Source organism: Salvelinus fontinalis, chromosome 23 (genome assembly GCF_029448725.1).
Source record: "Salvelinus fontinalis isolate EN_2023a chromosome 23, ASM2944872v1, whole genome shotgun sequence".
NCBI classification, from domain to species: Eukaryota; Metazoa; Chordata; class Actinopteri; order Salmoniformes; family Salmonidae; genus Salvelinus; species Salvelinus fontinalis.
In genome coordinates, this window is record NC_074687.1 from 49,229,894 (window position 1) to 49,252,139 (window position 22,246).

General features: G+C 41.0%; 1 protein-coding gene across 26 annotated transcripts in view; it reads right to left on the reverse strand.

Annotated features, from left to right (window-relative positions):
* Window positions 1-22,246, reverse strand: part of LOC129821430 (E3 ubiquitin-protein ligase MYCBP2) — a 294,275-nt gene that overhangs the window by 121,587 nt on the left and 150,442 nt on the right. For all 26 annotated transcript variants that reach the window (XM_055879088.1, XM_055879085.1, XM_055879096.1 and 23 more), the window contains 2 exons: window positions 16,647-16,800; window positions 657-829 (listed from right to left, as the gene is read on the reverse strand). In XM_055879088.1, coding sequence (XP_055735063.1) covers window positions 657-829; window positions 16,647-16,800 — 327 coding nt within the window. The remainder of the gene's footprint in view (window positions 1-656; window positions 830-16,646; window positions 16,801-22,246) is intronic.

The window sequence follows — 22,246 nt, forward strand, 5'->3', positions numbered from 1 at the left end:
CTGGCCAACACGGCCAAAATATTTAAGGGATAAACAGATCCACTTTATATTTTCTTGAAAATAACGGACAACGTGATATTGGCATTATTTCCAAGATAATTGTAGAGCGGAAGCGTTTAAGCAGTTTTTTTTTGTGACACTTGTTTGAATACATAAATAACAATAAGCTGATGATGTGCAATTTTGCCTGGCTTAGAAGAGTTGCTGTGTTGTCCGGACACACTGTTCATTACAGTAGAGATCACATTGCATATCAAACACTAGGCAAAAAGTTAGCTAAATAGTCTGTTAGCAAATCTGCCAGTATCACAAAGAAATTCTACAATAGCAGTTGCTGAAAACAGCTGTTCAAACTAGAAGCATGTGGGAGGATTTGACGGCATAGCGCCACTCGCATCATGACTGCAAAATTGACAGAAATTCATGCTATCTCTACAAAAACATATCAATGCTAGCTAGTTTTCCATCATTGGACCTGCGTTTACAATGTATCCCATTTCCGTTTGTGTGGTTGTTGGTTTCGCTTTCTGTAACTTTGTAGCAAGTACGGTCTGCATCGTTTTGTTCCAAGTAAATATGACCCGGGACCCGCTACCCTATCAGTAAAAATCCACAGAAAGAGGTCCGTCAAATTCGTATCATCATTCTGATTTTACCCAGTATGTGCAGGGCTCCGTGGGAGCGGGTGGTGGTGGTGTGGGAGCCGGCGGGAAGTGCCAGCTCTGGGCTGAGGATGCTGCAGCTGGCCTGGAGGTCCGTGGCCGAGGGCACACGGGCATCGGCTATCACGGCGTTGTAGCACCACATCTCCCTCGATGCGGGCAGAAATCTACAGGTGGGAGGACAGTGAGGAGTTGAAAGGTCAAATAGAGGGTATTAAAGGATGTGTGTGCGTAAGGTAAAAAGTTTACAGAGCATTCAGAAATATACAGGTCATTCAGCATTCAGACCCCTTGACTTTTTTCACATTTTGCTAGGTTATAACCTTATAAAACAAATTTAACAAATAGATTTGCAAAATTTCAAAAGCCCTGTTTTCGTTTTGTTATTATGGGGTATTGTGTATAGATTGATGAGGAGCATTCTCATTTAATCAATTTTAGAATAAGGCTGTAAGGTAACAAAATGTTTTTAAAAAACGGAAGGGGTCTGAATACTTTCCAAATGCACTGTATTTCGTCGACCATACGTTTCTCAAGGGATAGGCGATATGGCTTAAATGTCATAATATTTTTCACATTTTTAACAGTATTTTATACTTTTGAATAATAACCTTACATTCTAAATATGCTTTGAGTAGTGCATGACCGTAGCATGGCAACAAATGAATTATAAGGGGTTTTAGTCGGGCTAACTCCATCCTGACTGTTTTATCATGTTTAATCAAACTTCAACCAAAAATTTGAGGACCAGTAGTGAAGTAGTCCTATTTGCCAATTTCCAAAGGAATCAAAATCCTCTTTTGCCTCAAACTTTGCTACTACACATTTGTTCAATTACAGAATTCAGTTCTATTCCTTAATTTTAAGCATTTTTATCAATTTGTTAATTTCACACACTCATTTAATACCATTTACACAGTCACATTTTTTTTTTATCCTTGTGAATTGTTTTCATCTCTGTATACCATGGACGGGCAACTAGCGCTTAACCATTTACAACAAATATTTTTTTTTTTTTCACTTACTTGTGAGAGTTAGAATAATAGAACACACAAGGTGCAATTTAGAAATGCGGTTGTGCATCAGCAATCAATTAGCCCATGCCAGCAAAACATCTAGCGGTCAGCAATCTAAACTTGTAGTAAGCATGGTCGAATTACAGATTAGGGTGGGGCCTATTGATTATCAGTTATCATGTTATAAACTGCAAACATTTGCCTCTTGAACCATGTCCAGTGGGCGCAACAGCGTCTCTACTTCCTATGGCGGCTGAATAAATTCGGCATGCCGCCTAGCGTCCTCTCCAAATACTACTGCTGCGCCATCAACAGCATCCTGACCGGCTGCATCACAGACGGGAATTGCTACATCCATGACCGGAAAGCACTCCAGCGGAAGGTAAAGACGGCCCATTACATCACTGGGAGTGTGCTCCTACCCATTAGGGACATATAGTACCAGTCAAAAGTTTACACACAACTTCTCATTCAAGGGTTTTTCTTTATTTTCACTATTTTCTACATTGTAGAATAATAGTGAAGACATCAAAACAATGAAATAACACATATGGAATCATGTAGTAACCAAACAAGTGATTGGTACAAGCATACTACTTCAAAGCAGCCACACTTTGTCTTGACAGCTTTGCATACACTTGACATTCCCTCAACGAGCTTCAACTGGAATGCTTTTCCAACAGTCTTGAAGGACTGTCTTGAAGGAGTTGGCTGCTTTTCCTTCACTCTGGGGTCCAACTCATCCCAAACCATCTCAATTGGGTCAGGGTGATTGTGGAGGCCAGGTCATCTGATGCAGCACTCCATCACTCTCCTTATTAGTAAAATAGCCCTTACACAGCCTGGAGGTGTGTTGGGTCATTGTCCTGTTGAAAAACAAATGATAGTCCCACTAAGCCCAAACCAGATGGGATGGCGTATCGTCGCAGAATGCTGTGGTAGTCATGCTCGTTAAGTGTGCTTTGAAATCACTGACAGTTTCGCCAGCAAAGCACCCGCACACCTCATCCTCCATGCTTCATGTGGGAACCGCGCATGCGGAGATTTTTTTTTTTTACTCAACAGATCAAAAGGACAGATTTCCACTGGTCTAATGTCTATTGCTCATGTTTCTTGGCAGAAGCAAGTCTCTTCTTCTTATTGGTGATGGCTATTTAAAGAATGCCAAATATAAAATATATTTTGATTTGTTTAACACTGTTTTGGTTACTACATGATTCCATGTGTGTTATTTCATAGTTTTAATGTCTTCACTATTATTCTACAATGTAGAAAATAGTAAAACATAAAGAATAACCATTGAATGAGTAGGTGTTCTAAAACTTTTGACCGGTAGCGTATGTGACTAGTTTCAGGAAACTAGCCATATGTCACGCTTCATCACTTCACAGGAAGCGAGTAGCCTAGTTGATTTAGCCACAGAAGTCAGCAACCTTCCAGCAACCATATGCCATGTAGCACGCTTTTGTCTATTTGAGCTGGTCGGCATGTGTAGGTAATTCTGTCTAACGCAGCTTTTAAAATATATATATTGCGTAGTAGATATATTACTGCATAAGTGTTGCTCTCCACTATCTGGAAGACCGAGTTTTAAAATCAGTGGAATTGGAGTATTATAGCTAAGGAGATGAGAAAATACCTTTCGCCGGATTACATCTTTAAACTAAGGGCAACCATGGCATCCGGGACAGAGAGGGAGAAGTTAGTTAATTTTGTCAGAAAGTAATTTTCATTTCAAGTTACGTGTACTGTCAGCTAGCTAACGGCTGGCTGGCTCGCTACCTAACGTTACGTGTATGTTCTGTGTAGTCATATTATTCGTATGTCAGAGCCATTTGCTTTGCTAGTTATAGCCTAATGTTAGCTAGCTAACATTAAACATGGTTGGTTAGCTACCTGCAGTTTCATGCAGTGTAGTAATGTCACGAGTTGGGATTATGGTTCATTGTTTAGCTAGCTAGCTACATGTCTTAACAAAAGACTCCACTATACAAGTAAACATTTCAAATGAATGTTGATGTCACTGCGACAACTGTTGATATACATAGCTGGTAAATTCGCTCTGGCTATAGACGCCAATTTCAGAGCACTCTTGCCTGAGTGTGCCAGAGCTCAGAATAACTGACGAATTAACCAACTCTCAACACCCGTTGAATATGGCCGGTGTCAGTAAACGTGGGCAAAAATTGCAGTCACCAACGCTCTGGATAACAAAAACAGCCTAACCAGCTCTGCTAGGGCGAGTAAAATGGTCAGAGTGAGCTGTTCTCTCATTGTCTGGAAGTAGCTAGCAAGCTAGCCAAAATTAGACCGCTTGGGTGCTTGACTGCTGTTATTAGGACAGAACCCTTGAAGAGATGGGTGGAGCTAAAGCTTAAGAGGGTGTGAACGATGCAGACCCTGACAAAGAGGAGCTCTCCAATGGGTGTACCAAAACATTCAAAGACCATTATCTCAAAAGTGAGGTTACAAGTTCATCGACTTTCAAAACAGAATTACTTTCCCGTTGTTCCTCAACTGTAGTTTATGATATACACTTTTCTAGCTCTGAGTCTCTACATTTATCCAATGTAAAAAGCACAATTTTAAATTTCAAAAACATAATCGAGCCGGTCGGTCACATACTGACGTGATGTATCCGAGTCTCATCTGGTTGAGTTTTCGTTATTGCAGATATGAAGCAGGAAAAAAAGTCTGTGGTCCGGGTGTTGATGTTTGTAGCCGGAGATGCTCATTTCTCGTAGTAGCTCGTGTTGTCTCGCAGTTCTTTCCCAATTTGTTTAGTCTAGTATTTTGTCGGTTTGTGTCCCTTCTGGGAGAGATGAAGACTCAGTGGTTCGTCTTGTTATCAGAGTGTGTTATTCAGCAAAAGTTCCTCTCAGGTTATCGTTTCTCTCGGAGTCAGATGTAAGGATTCAACATATCAGTGTTCATATGGGATGAACTTGAGACTAAAGGCGTCCATATGCTTCCCAGACAAAACCGGTCGGAAGACTTTGTGCATATATTATGACAACATTGTGAGGTTTTTGTTAGTTTTGGACTTCGGTGAGGTTTTTTTTTCAGCTGTTCGGGGGGGGGGGGGGAATCTGGAGGCAAGCCGAAAATTGCAGCCGACTCATTGGTGATTGGTCAACAGTAGGTATTCTTCAATAAAGCCTTTGTCATTCAATGAGACGACTCGTTTTCATACAAATACTGCACCAAGCATTTTATTTAGATGTAAAATTGCACAACTACAATCTCCTCAGCAAAAACGTCAAAATGAATGACAGATTTATTGATTTATCTTAGATTAATTTGGAGTATTTTGAGGACGTGTATACTGGCTACGGCACAGTCTCAAAAAGGACAAACAGTACTATTGATGCTTTATTTCTCCTTGTTTTTCTAGCGAATATCTTTTAAGGAGTTCGGCTAGGCGACATCCGAAATTAAAGCACGCGGACACCTTTACTCATAAGGGTTCACAACAGGATAAAATGCACTTTGAACCAACAAAACAATCCGCAGGATGAAATATGTAGTTTACAGGTTTGAACCATGGTTAAGATAAAATCTGTATCTTTTCATATTACAGTAAAAGACGTATTACACTTAAAACATGGAAATCAAAAGGAAAAATATCACACTATAGATTGGGTTCATACCAATCACGTGGTGAACCATTCAGTTTAATACATTATTTAGAACCATGTCAAATGTCTCATTTGGCACCATTTCTGTCCTTAGAACAAAAGAAAGCACCAGGCCAAAAATTTCACAATTTCTTAGTCAACAACATTTGGTGCCAGGATGCTTTCATAAGTGTCTACATTTGACCCCCCCCCTTGACCCCGTTGGGATACCTATGGGTGTAAAAGGGCTCTGCTGACAGGATGTTGGGGGAAAACAGTTTGTCTTGTGATCAGCTTGCCAGGGGCGTTGTCAATTACAGGATCTGTATTTCTTGTTATGGAATGTCAAGAGTTACCCACTTGTGGCCTCAACGACACAACATCGACAATGCAAAAACAATAAAAATTAAGAAAATGTAAGAATACGAACAAAGTAAATGGCAGTAGAATAGAAATTACTTTTTTCATAAGTATAATACAGGATGGCACAATTTATAGTCCAATATTTACACATGTATTGGGGATGGCGGGTGAATAAATTGAGCAGTATAATACGAGTCTGGTAGCAGCAGATGTGGTGCGTGTGTGTCATGAATGTATGTGTGCGTGTATGTCTCTGTGTGGGTGTGTGCATGAGTGAGTGGATGTGTGCGAAGGTGCAGAGAATCAGAGCAGGTGGTCAGTCCAGTTCAAGTGTTCAGCAGTCTGATGGTAGAAATTGTGTCCATAATATATTTGCATCGTTGGTTTCAGACCTCATGCTCTGATACCATCTGCCCGACGGTAAGGGAGAGAACAGCTCGTGACTGAGGTGTGTGGGGTCCTTGATGATGCTGCGTGCCTTCCTCAGGCACCGTTTCGAGTATATAGTACCAGTCAAAGGTTTGGACACACCTCATTCCAGGGTTTTTCTGAATTTTTACTATTTTCTACATTGTAGAATAATAGTGAAGACATCAAAACTATGAAATAATATAGTAAACGAAAATAGTGTTTGCCTTATTAGAGCTTTGCACACTATTGGCAATCTCTCAACCAGCTTCATGAGGTAATGACCTGGAATGCATTTCAATTAACAGGTGTGCCTCAAAAGTTAATTTGTGGAATTTCTTTCCTTCATAATGCTTTTGAGCCAATCAGTTGTGTTGTGACAATGAGGACCGCCACAGGAATGGAACACCCAAAGTTACCTCTGCTGCAGAGGATAAGTTCATTAGAGTGACCAGCCTCAGAAATTGCAGCCCAAATAAATGCTTCAGAGTAACAGACACATCTCAACATCAACTGTTCAGAGGAGACTGTGTGAATCAGACCTTCATGGTCGAATTGCTTGAAAGGAACCACTACTAAAGGAAACCAATAATAAGAAGACTTGCTTGGACCAAGAAACACGAGCAATTGACATTAGACTGGTGGAAGTTTGTCCTTTGGTCTGGAGTCCAAATGAGATTTTTGGTTCTAACCGCCGTGTCTTTGTGAGACGCAGTGTGGGTGAACGGATGATCTCCGCCTGTGTATTTCCCACCGGATTACAAGGAAGAGGAGTTATGGTGTGGGGGTGCTTTGCTGGTGACACTGTCTGATGTATTTACAATTCAAGGCACACTTAACCAGCATGGCTACCACAGCATTCTGCAGTGATATGCCATCCCATCTGGTTTGTGCTTAGTGGGACTATCATTTGTTTTTCAACAGGACAATAGCCCAAGACACCTCCAGGCTGTGTAAGGGCTATTTTACCAAGAAGGAGAATGATGGCGTGCTGCATCAGATGACCTGGTCTCCACAATCCCTCGACCTCAACCAAATTGAGATGGATTGGGATTAGTCAGACAGCAAGTGCAAAAAAGTGCTCAACATGAGGGAACTCCTTAACTTCTCTAGGATAGTGGGCAGCATTCAGAATTTTGGATGAAAAGCGTGCCCAAATTAAACTGCCTGCTACTCATGCCCAGAAGCTAAGATATGCGTATTATTAGTAGATTTGGATAGAAAACACTCTGAAGTTTCTAAAACAGTTTGAACCATAACAGGACTTATTTGGCAGGCGAAACCCCGAGGACAAACCCCACAAATCATTTATTTCTGCGTTTTGTGTCGCGCCTGGAGGGTTGAAATATGATGGTCTGTGTTTGCTATCCTCAGATAATAGCATTGTTTGCTTTCGCCGTAAAGCTTTTTTGAAATCTGACACGTTGGCTGGATTCACAACAAGTGTAGCTTTAATTTGGAATATTGAATGTGTGATTTCATGAAAGTTTAATTTTTATAGTAATTTATTTGAATTTGGCGCTCTGCATTTTCACTGGATGTTGGCCAGTTGGGACGCTAGCGTCCCACATATCCCAGAAAAGATAACTGTTGGAAAAGCGTTCCAGGTGAAGCTGGTTGAGAGAATGCCAAGAGTGTGCAAAGCTGTCATCAAGGCAAAGGGTGGCTATTTGAACAATCTCAAATATAAAATATAGTATATTTTGATTTGTTTAACTTCTTATGGCTGGGGGCAGTATTGAGTCGCTTGGATGAATAAGGTGCCCAAATTAAACTGCCTGCTACTCATGCCCAGAAGCTAAGATATGCATATTATTAGTCGATTTGGATAGAAAACACTCTGAAGTTTCTAAAACTGTTTGAATGATGTCTGTGCGTATAACAGAACTCATATGGCAGGCAAAAACCTGAGAAAAAATCAAACCAGGAAGTGGGAAATCTGAGGTTTGTAGGTTTGCCTATCCAATATACAGTGTCTATGGGGTCATATTGCACTTCCTAAGGCTTCCACTAGATGTCAAAAGTCTTTAGAGCCTTGTTTCAGGCTTCTACTGTGAAGGATGAGGGAATGAGAGCTGATTGAGTCAGGGGTCTGGCAGAGTGCCACGAGCTCACTCAGGCGCGCCCCCGTGAGAGGTAGCTGCGTTCCTTTTCGTTTCTGAAGACAAAGGAATTTTCCAGTTGAAACATTATTGAAGATTTATGTTAAAAACATCCTAAAGATTGATTCTATACATCGTTTGACATGTTTCTACGAACTGTAATGTATTTATTTTAATTCTTGAATTTGGATTTTTCAACTAAACGCGCGAACAAAAAGGAGGTATTTGGACATAAATTATGGACTTCATCGAACAAAACAAACATTTATTGTGGAACTGGGAGTGCATTCCGATGAATATCATCAAAGGTAAGTGAATATTTATAACGCTATTTGAGTTTTGTGACCTCTCCTTCTTTGGAAAATGGCTGTATGTTTTTCTGTGACTTGGCGCTGACCTAACATAATCGCAAGGTGTGCTTTCGACGGTAAAGCCTTTTTGAAATCAGACACTGTGGTTGGATTAAGGAGAAGTGTATCTTTAAAATGGTGTATAATACTTGTATGTTTGAGGAATTTTAATTATGAGATTTCTGCTGTTTTGAATTTGGCGCCCTGCAATTTAACTGGCTGTTGGTTAGGTGGGATGCTAGCGTCCCACATATCCCATAGAAGTTAAAAGGTTCCCAGAATGTTTCATTAGGTTGTGGGAACAGTCTGGGGAGAACATTGCGGGGACATCACAAAAGGTATTGTTGGATTCGGGCTAAACTTTGAACATTGAGATATTAAATACATGGTAGATCAGAAGCATAGAAGATAAGGAGTGAAAGAGACTGGATTTTATGTCAGAAGTTAATGGTTTTCTGTGGAAAGACAGATAGGCTTTGGAATGTGTTGGGTGGAGATCTTGGAAACTAACAATTTCACTAAAGGAGAGAGGGTAATGTATAATGTTTATATTATGTCAGGATATGTTACTGAGGGAGAGAGGGTAAATGTATAACATTTACATTGTCAGGATATGTTATTGTTAGCCATAAGGGATACTCTGGGAGGAGAAGACACACAGTTTTGTATCAATAACCATGACAGCCTTGAGGTGGGGAGGAGTGAGCACTTTGGGGTAGAGGTCTGGTTAGATTTAGTGAGGAAGAACAGATATCGCTAAGGTTCTGTCTAGCAACAGAGATGCATTGGATGTTCAGTTGTGGAGGACGAGACTCGGCCTAGGAGAAAGGGTTAAATATCAGTGTTTGTGCAACATTTTTTTTTGTCTGAATTACAGCTGTAACGACCCTTTGGGAAGAATTAAACTATATATATACACCTACGTGGGTGATTGAAAGACGAACTTTGTTGCCGGTTGTCGTGGTAATATAATGAAAGTTTAAATGCGATCACCATATAAGCCTGGAAGGAGGAGAGATGACTAGAAACGATTCGGTTGGCCGTTTTATGTATGGATTAATTGTCAGAGTAGAGGTCCTTGTGCATTTCAGGTAAAATAACAACTCAATGTTTATATCCCAGGACAAATTTATTTGCAAGCTAGCTAAATAGGACAAATTAACGTTAGCTAGCAAGTGCAAGCTAACTAGCTAAATTGCCATACATGTTTAATGCTTTTCGACCTGTCCCCAAATTAATGTCATTGGTTCAGAGTTTGTTTTGATATTTTAACCTGCGTGTCGTGATTGCGTTTGGGGGGGGGGGGCAAAATACATTTATGCACGATGGCGCAGCCGGTTTGGGTTCCGTGTAAGTCTCGCTGCACAAACGATTGTCATCGTACTTTAAATTGAGAAATTATGTGACTAAACTGAATGAGAAGAAAATACACTATGAAAAAATAAATCTAGGGCAAAAAGGCAAACTTCATTTATTGCATCAGAAAGCTCATTGATCACAAAACTCACTGATATTGCCAACTACTTCAATCATTTTTAGGCAAGATTAGCAAAGTTAGGCATGACATACTAGCAACAAATGGTGACACTACCCATCCATGTATAACTGATCAAATTATGAAAGACAAGCATTGTAATTTTGATATTGTTGTCTATCACAATGACAAACCACTGGGGTCTCACAACTTGGATGGAAAATTGGATAACAGCGGACAATATTGCCACTGCTATTTTCCATATACAGTGGCAAGAAAAAGTGTGTGAACCCTTTGAAATTACCTGGATTTCTGCAGAAATGTGATGACCAATTTATGCAGAAATCCAGGTATTTCCAATGGGTTCACATACTTTTTCTTGCCACTGTATTCAATCTAAGCCTACTAAAAAGTTTGTGCCCTCAGGCCTAGAGGGAAGAAAAAATAATTTTGCTCCCCAAGAAAAGTAAAGCCCCCATTACTGGCTCAAATAGCTGAACAATCAGCCTTTTACCAACTCTTAGTAAACTTTTGGGAAAAATTGTGTTTGACCAGAGACAATGCTATTTTACAGTAAACAAATTGAAAAGAGACTTATTGCAAGCTTATAAGGATGGACATTCATCAAGCTAAACACTTCAGTCATCAAGTTTACTAAGAGTCATTTGTGAGAGAGAAATTGATAAAACGATTGTTGGGCTGTATTGATAGACTTCAGTGTGGCTTTTGACATTATCGATTATAGTCTGCTAAGGGAAAAACATGTGTTTTGGCCTTACACCCCCTGCTATATTGTGAATAAAGAGTTACCTGTCTAACAGAACACAGAGGTTGTTCTTTAATGGAAGCCTCTCCAACGTAAGGAATTTCCCAGGACAGCAGCTTTACATTTTTCAATCTTTACCAATGACATGCCACTGGCTTTGAGTAAAACCAGTGTGTCTATGTATGCGGATGACTCAACATTATACACATCAGCTACTACAGTGAGTGAAATCACAGCAACACAAAGAGCTGAAGTTAGTTTCAGAGTGGGTGGCAAGGATTAAGTTAGTCTTAAATATAACGAAATCTCGTAACAAATCATGTGGAAATTGAGCAAGTTGATGTGACTAATGGTCAAAACATGTTGATACAACAGTAGCTAAGATGGGGAGAAGTCTATCCACAATAAAGTGCTTTTTAACAACCATCAAGAAGGCAGGTCTTACAGGCTCTAGTTTTGTCGCACCTGGCCTACTGTTCAGTCGTGTGGTCAGATGCCACAAAGAGGGACCTCGGAAAATTACACTTGGCTCAGAACAGGGCAGCACAGCTGGCCCTTAAATGTACACTACCGTTCAAAAGTTCGGGGTCACTTAGAAATGTCCTTGTTTTTGACAGAAAAGCATTTTTTTCCCATTGAAATAACATCAAATTGATCAGACATTGTTAATGTTGTAAATGACTATTGTAGCTGGAAACGGACGATTTTTAATTGAATATCTACATAGGCGTACAGAGGCCCATGAACAGAAACCATGATTCCGGTGTTCCAATGACAAGTTGTGTTAGCTAATCCAAGTTTATCATTTTAAAAGGCTAATTGATCATTAGAAAACCATTTTGCAATTATGTTAGCACAGCTGAAAACTGTTGTCCTGATTAAAGAAGCAATAAAACTGGCCATCTTTAGACTAGTTGAGTATCTGGAGCATCAACATTTGTGGGTTCGACTACAGGCTCAAAATGGCTAGAAACAAAGACCTTTCTTCTGAAACTCGTCAGTCTATTCTTGTTCTGAGAAATGAAGGCTATTCCATGCGAGAAATTGCCAAGAAACTGAAGATCTCGTACAATGCTGTGTACTACTCCCTTCACAGAACAGCACAAACTGGCTATAACCAAAATAGAAAGAGTGGGAGGCCCCGTTGCACAACTGAGCAAGAGGACAAGTACATTAGTGTCAAGTTTGAGAAACAGACGCCTCACAAGTCCTCAACTGGCAGCTTCATTGAATAGCACCCGCAAAACACCAGTCTCAATGTCAACAATGAAAAGGTGACTCCGGGATGCTGGCCTTCTATATAAAAAAAAATGTAAAGCCACGTTCGACACGATAACCTAAACATATTGACCAGCTCCAATAAACAGACTCGTGCTATACGGTAGACCAATCTCAACTCATCTCTCGGTATGTCCAACCCACTCATTATTTCAGCCAATCATGGCTAGCGGAAGGTTGCTCACTTTTTCTGTGGCTAAACCATCTAGGCTCGTAATTTAACCATTTTACCATTTATGGCATACAAGTTTGATATTAAGGTACATGAAAGTTCACATGTTTGAAAAGGCATTTCTGCCAAAAAACACATTTTGATAAAAATAAAACATTTAACTTTCAAACAGCTCTCCTGTGAAGTCGTGACTTGCGACATACACCTAGTTTCCTGAAAGGGGTCACATGAACTGTAACTCAGTAAAATCTTTGAAACTGTCGCCTGTTGCGTTTATATTTTTGTTCAGTGTCGATAAATGCACATTTTTCAAGTGCGGGCCTTGTGTTCTAAAAATACAATTCTGTGCTTCTAACTTTGTGTCAAGAGTTTAGGGAAGGCGCTTTCCTGTTTCACCTTTGGGATGAATTGGAACGCCAGCTTCGAGCCAGGTCCATTTGCCAAACATCATTGCCAAACATCAGTGCCCAACCTCACTAATGCTTGTGACTGAATGGAAGCAAGTCCCCGCAGCAATGTTCAAAGATCTAGTGGAAAGCCTTCCCAGAAGAGTGGAGGCTGTTATAGCAGCAAATATGGGACCAACTCCATAATAATGCCCATGATTTTTGGAATGAGATGTTCGACGAGAAGGTGTCCACATACTTTTAGTCATGTCGTGTATATGGAATTGTTTTAAGAAGTCATACTAAGGATAATTTTCATATTTGATTTAGAATTTTAAGACCCCTTAAAAAATATATATTACCACTATTAGCCCATACATACACATGGAACAACAGATTCACCACATGGAACAACGGATAGTCCCCCCCAAAAAATAGAAAGGAAATTTGTTCTGAAGTCTATCCTATATCTGAGAGATAAGAAAAATCAGGAAACATAGTTAAAACATATATATATCCCCTTATTTTTGTAACTAAACAGTCCATATACTTCCATACATTATTTCAAATGGTACAGGGAAACATTCCGACAAGTCTTGTGCGGCCTGTGGGAATCCTAGAGCAAAAACCGACATGTAAGTGTTCGTGAGAGTCTCGCCTTTACACAGACGGGTCATATTAGTGCGTAGCCCAAACTGTTCTGTCGCTGCAGATCGGCTGTAACGACTTCAGACGAGTCCCAAGACACTTGTGGGGGTTGTAGAGCAAAACACCATCGTGTTGGTGAGAGTCTCATCTTTCCATAAAGCGGTCATAATAGTTTGTAGGCCAAACCAACGATTTTGTAAGAAGACCGAGATGTCTTATATTCTGACAAACACCGCTCTAGCTGTCACCTTTCACCGCAGATGCGGAAGTGTTACATTTGCGGACACGGTGGATTGAGACGCAACCAATGCAAACATATCTTAGCTTAAACTGACAACTTTTTATGGGGATTATTTTACAATTATGCTCATTTTATTTCACCAGGGGTGCAGACATCGACCTTAGGGGGTTAACGTGAAGCAGAGAAGTTAATCATAAATGTATGCTTATCAACAGAGTTGCAGAGGATTTTATGATATTTTAGACGATCAAGAGACTAAAATAAGGTGAGACAGGTAGCACCCCACCTAGCGTTATATGCACAAATAATGGGTATAGGCTGTCGATATTCGTGTTAATCACAGTCATAAGCAACTTCGACATTGGGAATATGGAATATGGTGAATTGTGGTCAAATCTCTTTGTTTGATTTCTCGAGCCATCAGTTTCCTTGCCTGTTAGCCATGACTGTAGACAACTTAATGTCAACTGGCGCGATTGCAAACCTTTCAAACAGTCACACACAGCAGCTAATCATAAGCAAAATAACACATCTTATATTACTGAAAATGGGCTCTGTAGTAACTTACACAGTACCAGTCAAAAGTTTGGACACACCAACTCATTCAAGGGCTTTTTCTTTATTTTTTACCATTTTCTAAATTGTAGAATAGTGAAGACATCAAAACTATAAAACACATATGGAATCATGTTGTAATAAAAAAGTGTTCAGCAAATCAAAATATAATTTATATTTCAAATTCTTCAAAGTAGCCACCATTTGCCTTGACAGCTTTGCACACTTGGCATTCTCTCAACCAGCTTATCCAACAAACTTGAAGGAGTTTGCTGAGAACTTGTTGGCTGCTTTTCCTTCACTCTGCAGTCCAACTTATCCCAAACCAGGTCATCTGATGCAGCACTCCATCACTCTACTTCTTCGTCAAATAGCCCTTACACAGCCTGGAGGTGTGTTGGGTCATTGTCCTGTTGAAAAACAAATGATAGTCCCAATAAGCTCAAACCAGATGGGATGGCGTATGGATGCAGAATGCTGAGGTAGCCATGCTGGTTAAGTGTGCCTTGAATTCTAAATAAATCACTGACAGTGTCAGCAGCAAAGAACGCCAACACCATCACACCTCCTCCTCCATGCTTCACGGTGGGAAGCACAAACGTGGAGGTCAGCTGTTCACCTATTCTGCTTCTCACAAAGACACGGCGGTTGGAACCAAAAATATCTTCTTATTTTTGTTGTCCTTTAGTAGTGGTTTCTTTGCAGCAATTCAACCTTGAAGGCCTGATTCACACAGTCTCCTCTGAACAGTTGATGTTGAGATGTGTCTGTTGCTTGAACTCTGTGAAGCATTTAGTTGGGAAGCAATTTCTGAGGCTAGTAACAATAACAGCAGAGGTAACTCTAGGTCTTCCATTCCTGTGGTGGTCCTCATGAGAGCCAGTTTCATCATAGCGCTGGATGGTTTTTGCAACTGCACTTGAAGAAACTTTCACATTTCTTGACTGACCTTCATGTCTTAAAGTAATGATGGACTGTCGTTTCTCTTCGCTTATTTGAGCTGCCATAATATGGACTTGGTCTTTTACGAAATAGGGCTATCTTGTGTATACCACCCCTACCATGTCACAACACAACTGATTGGCTCAAAAGCATTAAGGAAAGAAAGAAATTCCACAAATGAACTTTTAACAAGGCACACCTGTTAATTGACAAGCATTCCAGGTGACTACCTCATGAAGCTGGTTGAGAGAATGCCAAGAGTGTGCAAAGCAGTCAGCACAAGGTAAAGGGTGGCTACTTTGAATAATCTCAAATATAATTGGATTTGTTTAACACTTTTTTAGAAATTACATGTGTTATGTCAAAGGTGATGTCTTCATTATTATTCTACAATGTATAAAATAGTACAAATAAAGAAAAACCCTGGAATGAGTAGGAGTGTCCAAACTTTTGACTGGTACTGTATATAATTATAAACTCCATATCCTGTAGATTAGTGTCAATCTCAAGACAATGAAAACCAAAAAACATAGGAATGTATTTTTCAGCACCCGGAACTAAATTTGCTTGCTATTGTGACATCATGGTGACCTCTCGTATTCTTTCCAACTTTGCTATGCAATCAAAGAATGGTTGCTATGCAGGCTTAACATTCTTGTCAATTGCTAGCTATTAGCCATCGACCGCAAACACAATCAGTCACACTACCTGCATGTTGGTTTGCTTTAGCGGTTTTCAATTGACATTTGTAAATATTCATAATAATGATGCTGATGCATTATTCGCCTGGCTGGCTCAGTGAAGCTGCTGCTTCGTTAAGACATTCTTCACTCTCTATGGTAGGCTACAGGGGAGATTGCATTTGTAAATTGCTACTTTGTTGCAGAGGTCAGAAAGGCAGACAGCAAGGTTTGAACAAACCACCGCGGTTGCAAACCAAACGCTAGGCTAGAACCAAGGGGAATTAATGTGTTTAATAACGCCTTATTGCTTTTCTCCACATTTGCATATCAAGAACAACATAGAGCTACTTGAAATAGAACAGTAAAGATTTTGTGCATCATAGCCGTGGGATATCGTCTCATATCCACATGGCTGGAATTCAAACTACCTGGTTTATAAAGTTAAATACGATATAGCCTACAGCCCAGCTGTATGAGTGTTAAACGTTCCAATCTAGAAAAAAATAATATATCTTACAACACTGAATCAAAGAAAACAAACTAACTCTGATACTCCCTCCGTACCACCAGTACTCTTAACAGTGGAAGAGAAAATAACACCGTTAAAACCACTGCAGTTATGACTATGGGTTTTGAGTTTCCTGTCTGTCACATTTAAAAGGACAATATGCCGGGAGAGTGAGTCTGAAATGATACCATACTCCCCACATAGCATCACCAATGCTAGATTCACTCCACAGGACTGACCCAAACCGTACTGACTCTGCTTTTTATTTCCCTATTGTCCTTTCCAGCATGGTTCCAACAATTATGGCGGATCTGTAACCAGTTTCTGCTCGTTAGTGTGAAAACATTAATAGTGCACCATATTTATAGAGAAGGATTTTCTATGAGACACAGCTAAACTCAGAAGAACGGGAAATAGGGAGGGATAGAGAGAAAGAGATAAAAATTGAAATAAAGAGAAAGAGAATGAGTCTGACCTCCAGATGACGTCGTAGACGGGGTCAAGACAGAGGCCGAAGCCCTGCAGGTCCTCCTGCTCTGAGTCATTGAAGGTGCGGCAGCTGCCATCCAGCTTGTTGATCAGCAGGCATTTAAAGGGTGGGGGCTCCGACACTGAGGTGGGGACTAAGCCTGGTACGGACACAGAGAAGAGGTTAATTAAAGGCACAGTGCAGTCAAAAACGTGATTTACCTGTGTTTTATATTCATTATGAGGTTAGAAATAAAATTGTTAAATGATAATGCCCTTTTAGTGTAAGAGCAGTTTGAAAAGATGGGCTGAAATTTGTGCCTGTTTTGGTGGGATGGAGTTTTTGTATGCCTGGTGACCATCAGCAGGCGGTAAATTAGTTAATAGACCATTAACTAATTTAGACCATTTTGACCATTAGTTAATAGGCTAATCTGAAAACAAAACAACCTAAATTCTATCAGCATATCGATTGTGCTACCAGGGCTGGTAAAACCCTAGATCATTGTTATTCTAACTTCCGCGTAGCATATAAGGCCCTCCTCCGCCCTCCTTTCGGAAATGCTGACCACGACTCCATTTTGTTGCTTCCAGCCTACAAACAGAAACTAAAACAAGAAGTTCCTGCGCTCAGGTCTGTTCAACGCTGGTCCGACCAATCTGATTCCACGCTTCAAGACTGCTTCAATCACGTGGATTGGGATATGTTCCGCATTGTGTCCAACAACAACATTGACGAATACGCTGATTCGGTGAGCGAGTTCATTAGAAAGTGCATCAGTGACGTAATACCCACAGCAAAGATTAAAACATTCCCAAACCAGAAACCGTGGATTGATGGCAGCATTCGCGCGAAACTGAAAGCGCGAACCACTGCTTTTAACCAGGGCAAGGTGACCGGAAACATGACCGAATACAAACAGTGTAGCTATTCCCTCCGCAAGGCAATCAAACAAGCTAAGTGCCAGTATAGAGACAAAGTACAGTTGCAATTCAACAGCTCAGACACAAGAGGTATGTGGCAGGGTCTACAGTCAATCTCAGACTACAAAAAGAAAACCTGCCTCATCGCGGACCACAATGTCTTGCTCCCAGACAAACTAAACAACTTCTTTGCTCGCTTTGAGAGCAATACAATGACACTGGCACAACCAGCTACCAAAACCTGCGGGCTCTCATTCACTGCAGCCAACATGAGTAAAACATTTAAACGTGTTAACCCTTGCAAGGCTTCCGGCCCATACGGCATCCCTAGCCGCGTCCTCAGAGCATGCGCAGACCAGCTGGCTGGTGTGTTTACAGACATATTCAATCAATCCTTATCCCAGTCTGCTGTTCCCACATGCTTCAAGAGGGCCACCATTGTTCCTGTTCCCAAGAAAGCTAAGGTAACTGAGCTAAACGACTACCGCCCCGTAGCAATCACTTCCGTCATCATGAAGTGCTTTGAGAGACTAGTCAAGGACCATATCACCTCCACCCTACCTGACACCCTAGACCCACTCCAATATGCTTACCAAACAAATAGGTCCACAGACGACGCAATCGCAACCACACTGCCCTAACACATCTGGACAAGAGGAATACCTATGTGAGAATGCTGTTCATCGACTACAGCTCAGCATTTAACACCATAGTATCCTCCAAACTCGTCATCAAGCTCGAGACCCTGGGTCTCGACCCCGCCCTGTGCAACTGGGTCCTGGACTTCCTGACGGGCCGCCCCCAGGTGGTGAGGGTAGGTAACAACATCTCCACCCCGCTGATCCTCAACACTGGGGCCCCACAAGGGTGCGTTCTGAGCCCTCTCCTGTACTCCCTGTTCACCCACGACTGCGTGGCCATGCACGCCTCCAACTCAATCATCAAGTTTGCGGACGACACTACAGTGGTAGGCTTGATTACCACCAACAACGACGAGACGGCTTACAGGGAGGAGGTGAGGGCCCTCGGAATGTGGTGTCAGGAAAATAACCTCACACTCAACATCAACAAAACAAAGGAGATGATTGTGGACTTCAGGAAACTGCAGAGGGAGCACCCCCCTATCCACATCGACGGGACAGTAGTGGAGAGGGTAGTAAGTTAAGGTCCTCGGCGTACACATCATGGACAAACTGAATTGGTCCACCCACACAGACAGCGTTGTGAAGAAGGCGCAGCAGCGCCTCTTCAACCTCAGGAGGCTGAAGAAATTAAGCTTGTCACCAAAAGCACTCACAAACTTCTACAGATGCACAATCGAGAGCATCCTGTCGGGCTGTATCGCCGCCTGGTACGGCAACTGCTCCGCCCACAACCGTAAGGCTCTCCAGAGGGTAGTGAGGTCTGCACAACGCATCACCGGGGGCAAACTACCTGCCCTCCAGGACACCTACACCACCCGATGTCACAGGAAGGCCATAAAGATCCTCAAGGACAACAACCACCCGAGCCACTGCCTGTTCACCCCGCTATCATCCAGAAGGCGAGGTCAGTACAGGTGCATCAAAGCAGAGACTGAAAAACAGCTTCTATCTCAAGGCCATCAGACTGTTAAACAGCCACCACTAACATTTAGTGGCTGCTGCCAACATACTGACTCAACTCCAGCCACTTTAATAATGGGAATTTATGAAAATTTATTTTGAAATATATCACTAGCCACTTTAATCAATGCCACTTAAAATAATGTTTACATACCCTACATTACTCATCACATATGTATATGTATATACTGTACTCTATATCATCTACTGCATCTTGCTATCTTTATGTAATACTTGTATCACTAGCCACTTTAAACTATGCCATTTTATGTTTATATACCCTACATTACTCATCTCATATGTATACACTATACCATCTACTGCATCTTGCCTATGCCGTTCTGTACCATCACTCATTCATATTTCTGTATGTACATATTCTTTATCTCTTTACACTTCTGTGTATAAGGTAGTAGTTGTGGGATTGTTAGGTTAGATTACTCGATGGTTATTACTGCATTGTCGGAACTAGAAGCACAAGCATTTCGCTACACTCGTATTAACATCTGCTAACCATGTGTATGTGAAAAATAAAATTTGATTTGATTTGATTAAGAGCATTTAAACCTCTCTGCCGATAAGAGAGTTTTCCCCTCCCCACTCAGACCACTCCCAGATGGTCCTAGCTAAATCTTCGCTTGAGAAATTGCCCTTCGCTATGAAGCATTCATTGTTACTTTTTGAGAATTTAATTAAAAACAATCACAGTAAGGTACTTAATTGTTGCCCAGAAATGATTTAATATTTAAATAACAACTGCTGCATTGGACCTTTAAAGTGGAACTGACAGCATGTTAGCTACTTTGCAGTTATGAAACAGAATCATATATATCAGTCAAAAAGATACAATTCCCAGTTGATGCTACAAAACCAACTTCATAAGAGGTTTCTCATTGACGAGGGTGTAGAGGAGCAAGTTGAGAGCCTCAAGTTCCTTGGCGTCCACATCACCAAACTAACATGATTCAAGCACACCAAGACAGTCGTGAAGAGGACACAACAAAACCTATTCCCCCTCAGGAGACAAAAGATTTGGTATGGGTCCTCAGATCCTCAAAATATTTTACAGCTGCACCATCGAGAGCATCCTGACGGGTTGCATCACTCCCGGATATGGCAAATGCTCGGCCTCTGACCGCAAGGCACTACAGAGGGTAGTGCGTGAGCCCCAGTACATCACCGGGGCCAAGCTTCCTGCCATCCAGGACCTCTATACCAGGTGTCAGAGGAAGGCCCTAAAAATTGTCAGACTCCAACCACCGTAGACATAGACTGTTCTCTGCTACCACACGGCAAGCGGTACCGGAGCGCCACGTCTAGGTCCAAAAGGCTTCTAAACAGCTTCTACCCCCAAGCCATAAGACTCCTGAACAGCTAATCGAATGGCAAAACAGACCCATCTGCATTCCCTCAACCACACCCTCTTCTATGCTGCTGCTACTCTATTATCTACGCAGGGTCACTAACTCTACCTACAGTTGAAGGCGGAAGTTTACACTTAGGCTGGAGTCATTAAAACTTGTTTTTCAACCACTCCACAAATTTCTTGAACCTTCTACGGCTAGGGGTTCCGCTAGCGGAACGTTTCGAAAACATCCGGTGAAATTGCAGAGCGCGAAATTCAAAATAAAATAGAAATATTTAACTTTCATAAAATCACAAGTGCAATACACCAAAATACAGCTTAACTTCTTGTTAATCCAGCCACCGTGTCAGATTTCATAAAGGCTTTACGGCGAACCATGCTAAGCAAACCATGCTATTATCTCAGGACAGCACCCCATCAAACAAACACATGACAATCATATTTCAACCCACTAGGCGTGACACAAAACTCTGGAATAACTATATAATTCATGCCTTACCTTTGAATATCTTCTTTTGACACTCCAATATGTCCCATAAACATCAGAAATAGTCCTTTTGTTCGATTAATTCCGTCGTTATATCCACAAAATGTCCATTTATTTGGCGCGTTTGATTCAGAAAAATACCGGTTCCAACTCGCCCAACATCACTACACATTATCTAATAAGTTAACTGTAATCTTGGTCCAAACATTTCTAACAACATTCCTAATCCAACTTTAGGTATTTTAAAATGTAAAAAATAGCTAAAATTTAAGACGGAATAAACCATGTTCAATAACGGATAAAATGAAAGTGGAGCGAGCGCCAGGTCGTGCGCCCTAAACACAACAGTACACTAGACTCGACACTCAGTCTGAACAGCCATACTTCTTGATTACTCAAAAGAAAAACTTCAACCAATTTCTAAAGACTGTTGACATCTAGTGGAAGCCCTAGGAACTGCAACAAGATGCCTCAGAAATCTAGATTCCCATAAAAAAAACTATTGAAAACACAGTGAACTCAACAACAAAAAATCCTGGATGGTTTGTCCTCGGGGTTTCGCATGTTATATTCACAGACATAGTTTTAACAGTTTTAGAAACTTCAGAGTGTTTTCTATCCAAATCTACCAATTATATTCATATCCTAGCTTCTGGGAATGAGCAGCAGGCAGTTTACTTTGGGCACGCTTTTCATCCGGACGTGAAAATACCGCCCCCTATCCCAAACAGGTTTTAACAAACTATAGTTTTGGCAAGTCGGTTAGAAGATTTACCTTGTGCATGACAATTAATTTTTCCAACAATTGTTTACAGACAGACATTATTTCACTGTATCACAAGTTTACATACACTAAGTTGACTGTGCCTTTAAATAGCTTGGAAAATCCCAGAAAATTATTTAATGGCTTTAGAAGCTTCTGAAAGGCTAATTGACATAATTTGAGTCAATTGGAGGTGTACCTGTATTTCAAGGCATACCTTCAAACTCACTGCCTCTTTGCTTGACATCATGAGAAAATTAAAATAAATCAGTCAAGACCTCAGAAAAAAATTGTAGAACTCCACAAATCTGTGGGCAGAACTGAAAAGGCGAGTGTGAGCAAGGAGGCCTACAAACCTGACTCAGTTACACCAGCTCTGTCAGGAGAAATGGGCCAAAATTCACCCAACTTATTGTGGGAAGCTTGTGGAAGGCTACCTGAAACGTTTGACCCAAGTTAAACA